Source organism: Vigna unguiculata, chromosome 5 (assembly GCF_037176805.1).
Source record: "Vigna unguiculata cultivar grain cowpea cultivar isolate G323 ecotype 2 chromosome 5, ASM3717680v1, whole genome shotgun sequence".
Lineage (NCBI taxonomy): Eukaryota > Viridiplantae > Streptophyta > Magnoliopsida > Fabales > Fabaceae > Vigna > Vigna unguiculata.
Window position 1 is genome coordinate 14,592,813 of NC_140796.1, and position 4,640 is coordinate 14,597,452.

The window sequence follows — 4,640 nt, forward strand, 5'->3', positions numbered from 1 at the left end:
TTTTTTTTTATTTCGCGTTTTGTATAATTGTTTTTGCGATTTGGGTTGTTGTTTTGCATTTTGTTGGGATTTTTTGGTTTTTATTTTTTTTCTCCTATTTTTTATTGTTGTGTTTTTATGGTTGTTTTCTTTATCAAGTATTGTTGCATTGTGGTGGGACTGTGTAACTTTCTAGAACATGAGTATCGTTGCATCCTCCCAATTTCATTCGCTTTGCTTTTCACGCTCCCAGGTTCTTATTTTTGTAATATGAGTCTATGAATTTATAGTCTATTATGTATTAGTTTTATTGTATGTATATGTGATTAATTATTTGCTCAAGTTAATTTCTTATTTTGCAGACATTCAAGAGTACTGCACCAATTATCGCGAAATCCATAAAGTTTGATAGGATAGCATGTGTCAAATTTATAATTCAGATGTACAATAGTATTGATTAAGATATTGACTTGTTGTTACAAGACACTTTCAAATGTATTTGGATTGTGGATGATGTCATGTTTCATAAAATGTATAGTTTTGTTTCTGGTTTGACTAGTTTGGTTTTCTAAAAAAATATGCAGGTTAAAGAATTTGGGAATATCCAAAAACAAAAATTTTATTTAAAAAGTTATCAAGACAAATGGCCTCGGTTCTCATTAGAACTGAGGCAGAAAGGAGGGTATATGGCCTCGGTTCTCATTAAAACTGAGGCAGAAAGGTGAATTTTTGCCTCGGGTAACACCGAGGTGAATTTCTCACTAAAAGCTGACCCTTTTTTGCCTCGGCCTTATATGCCTTGGTTCTCAAATCGAGACAAAATAGCAAAAATAACCGTTTTCAATTACCTTTTCTGCATTGGTGATTCATTTTGACACCTCTAATTTGGATTGAGTAAATCTTTTTGATATATATAACACTTTTGAGTTTTTTTTATCGATAAATGTTAGTTGTTATAATTTTTGTTAGTGAAAAAGTTGAACCCAAAATCTCTCTCACCGTTCCTTTTAAACCCTTCAAACCAACATTATATCTCCCAAATGTTAATAGGAGAAGTTGAACTCATAACTTGTTTCATCCTCCTTTTCAATTTTTATCACTAGGTCAACCTTATACCTCGAACAAAATTTTGAGTAACCTTTTATTTTAATTTTTAAGAAAAAAAAATTACTTTAAAAATTGGTTAATGTGTTTTCTCTTGTAGAAAATACTTTATAAACCATTTTTGAGCATTTTAGTCTTATGACCTTTTTCTTACGTTAGTTTCTGTCATATGAACTGCTTTTCAACATACTCCATATATCTTGGGACCCAACCCATAAATTGGGTCAAATTAATGGACTAATTTTCATTTATGAAAGCAGGTGTGACAAAAGTTCACACTGTATATTTTACACCAATTATTATATAGCCTTTTTATTCATAGACGTGTCAACTATTACTGTTTCTAACGGATAATGACTTTCTAATGGATTACGACTTGGCGGCTAAAATTTACCAAATGGCATGTTGTTATTTTATTTTTAATATTTAAATCATCACATATGCACAAAAGTTTTATATTCTTTTGTTCCTTAATGTTTACATTATTTTATATATAGTTTGTCATTGATTTCCTTCATCCATTTATATTTTTAAAAAAATCCATCAGCATCCTTTATTTTCCTTTCCGACCACATGTTCTACAGATAAGAGAGCGTGTACAATTTCTTTTCCGAAAATAGTCTTCCTGTCACACATGAATACATCTTCCTAAATACATGTCCAATAAAAAACAGAACAGTACGGTTTGTGCAAGCGAACATTCTGCCAGTTCTTTACATATAAACCGCAGCATCATTCACATTCTCATAAATCATCAAGAACTTGGTCTCTGAAGCAGTTCAGTTCGATCATGGGTTTCTCAATCTCACTCTTTCTCCTTCTCTTGCCTCTTTCGTTCCAATTTTCATCTTCCCTATTCTCGTTGAACAAGGGGTCCTCTCTATCTGTGGAGAAACATGCACAAGACATTATTCTCTCACCTAATAAAATGTTCTGTGCTGGTTTCTTTCAAGTTGGCGAAAATGCCTTCTCCTTCGCCATATGGTTCAACGACCCTCACACTCACAACCCCACCACTGTGGTTTGGATGGCAAGCCGTGATCAACCCGTAAATGGGAAGCTCTCAAAGCTTTCTCTTTTGAACAGTGGTAACATCGTCTTGGTTGATGCTGGCCAAATCACTACTTGGTCATCAAACACAGCTTCACATGCCCCAGTAAGGTTGCATCTCCAAGATGTTGGTAATCTTGTGCTAGATGATCCCCAAGGAATCATTTTGTGGCAAAGTTTTGATTTCCCAACGGATACTCTGCTTCCTGGTCAACCTCTTACCAGATTCACGCAACTTGTGTCTTCAAGAAGCTTCACAAATCATTCATCTGGCTTCTATAAGCTGCTATTTGACGATAATAATGTTCTTAGTCTCATTTATGATGGCCCTGATGTTTCAAGCACATACTGGCCTCCACCTTGGCTACTCAGCTGGCAAGCTGGAAGATTTAACTACAATAGCAGCAGAGTCGCAGTGTTCAATTCTCTTGGCAGTTTCATTTCATCAGATAATTATGCTTTTTCCACGTATGATCACGGCACGGTTATGCCCAGAAGATTAACACTGGACTCTGATGGTAACGTCCGTATGTACACTCGAAATGAGGTTTCAAGGAAATGGTACGTTTCCTGGCAATTCATATTTGATACTTGCAGCATTCATGGGATTTGTGGAGTTAACAGCACTTGCAGCTTTGATCCTAGGAGGGGAAGGAGATGCTCGTGTTTACCGGGGTACAGAATGAAGAACCGTAATGATTGGTCATACGGGTGTGAACCCTTGTTTGATCTTACTTGCGGTGGAACTGAGTCTACCTTCTTAGAGATACAGGGCATTGAGTTATATGGCTATGATCATAATTTTCGCGAAAACAGTACGTACATGAACTGTTTGAATTTATGCTTGCAAGATTGTAACTGCAAAGGGTTTCAGTATAGATATGCTGAGGGGCAAGGATTTAGCTGCTACACAAAGTTACAGTTGCGGAATGGAAGGAGTTCACCAGGATTTAATGGAACAATTTCACTGAGACTGCCAAAAGGAAATAACTTCTCCAAGGTGGAATCTGTGAGAGCAGATGATCATGTTTGTTTGGTGCATCTTCAAAAGGGCTATGTTACAAAGCCAGAAAATCGTTATTTGAGATTCTTTTTGTGGTTTGCTACCGCAGTTGGAGCTTTAGAATTGATTTGCCTTTCCATGGTTTGGGGTTTCTTGATTAGGACGCGACAAAAGTCTAGTGCAGATCAAAAAGGGTACCATGTTGCTGCAGTGGGAATCAGAAAATATAGTTATTCAGAGTTGAAGAAGGCGACAAAGGGGTTCAGTGAAGAGATTGGAAGGGGTGGAGGAGGGGTTGTGTACAAAGGTATTTTATCAGATGAAAGACATGCAGCAATCAAGAGACTGAATGAAGCTAAACAAGGAGAAGGAGAATTCCTTGCTGAAGTGAGCATCATTGGAAGGCTTAACCACATGAACTTGATCGAAATGTGGGGATATTGTGCTGAGGGAAAGCATAGATTATTGGTGTATGAGTATATGGAGAATGGTTCTTTGGCAGAGAATCTCTCATCCAACACTCTTGATTGGAGTAAGAGATACAACATTGCTCTTGGAACAGCAAGAGTTCTGGCATATCTGCATGAAGAATGCTTGGAGTGGATTTTGCACTGTGATATAAAGCCACAGAACATACTTCTTGATGCTAATTATCAACCGAAGGTAGCAGATTTTGGCCTGTCGAAGCTACTGAACAGGAACAACCTGAACAACAGTTCAAGGTTTTCAATGATAAGAGGAACAAGAGGGTACATGGCACCTGAGTGGGTTTACAATTTAGCAATCACTTCCAAAGTGGATGTTTACAGCTACGGAATTGTTCTTCTGGAGATGGTAACTGGAAAAAGTCCAACAATTGGTGTTCAAAGCATTGATGGAGAAGAATCATATAATGGAAGGTTGGTAACATGGGTGAAAGAGAAAAAGACTGGTACCTACTCCTCTTGGCTGGAACAAATCATTGATCCTGCAATTGAAACAAACTACAATAAATTTAAGATGGACCTTTTGGTTAGAGTGGCTTTGGCTTGTGTTGAGGAAAGCAAAGATTTGAGACCCACCATGAGTCAAGTTGTCGAAATGCTTCAAACCCATGAAAATAATCCAAAGTCTTAATAATGGTGTGCCACCACGTTAATTCTTCAAGATTACATATACATCTTCATTTTATCTACATTTGTAATATCCTTGTTTTTTTTCTATTTTTCTCTTCTTATCACATTATATAACCTATAAATCTATCATTTTAAATCTTTTTCTCAATACATATTAAGTGTTAATGAAAGAAGGTGTACATGAATTGTTTTTTTTTTTAATATGTATTGATATTTCAACCATTGTTATGATGATGTCTGAGAGTTAGAGCTGTCAAAATGGGTAATCTGACCCGACCCGACTCGATCTATCACGGGTTGATGATTTAGTGAGTCAATCCAGCCCGTCTCACTTTTTAGCGAGCCAAAAAAATTCGAACCCGACCAGTCCATCACGGGTTGGTGGGTTA

At 36.7% G+C, this 4,640-nt stretch overlaps 1 protein-coding gene across 1 annotated transcript; it reads left to right on the forward strand.

Moving 5' to 3' along the window:
* Positions 1-1,823: 1,823 nt before the first annotated feature.
* On the forward strand, positions 1,824-4,392 carry LOC114184810 (putative receptor protein kinase ZmPK1). The gene has a single exon (XM_028072119.2). It carries the CDS (start codon positions 1,874-1,876, stop codon positions 4,250-4,252), a length of 2,379 nt encoding a protein of 792 aa, XP_027927920.1. The 5' UTR covers positions 1,824-1,873; the 3' UTR covers positions 4,253-4,392.
* The last annotated feature ends 248 nt before the right edge of the window (positions 4,393-4,640 follow it).

Bases quoted from the DNA above. Each gene is read 5' to 3' on its own strand.
- LOC114184810 (XM_028072119.2), top strand. From the start codon at position 1,874: ATGGGTTTCTCAATCTCACTCTTTCTCCTTCTCTTGCCTCTTTCGTTC.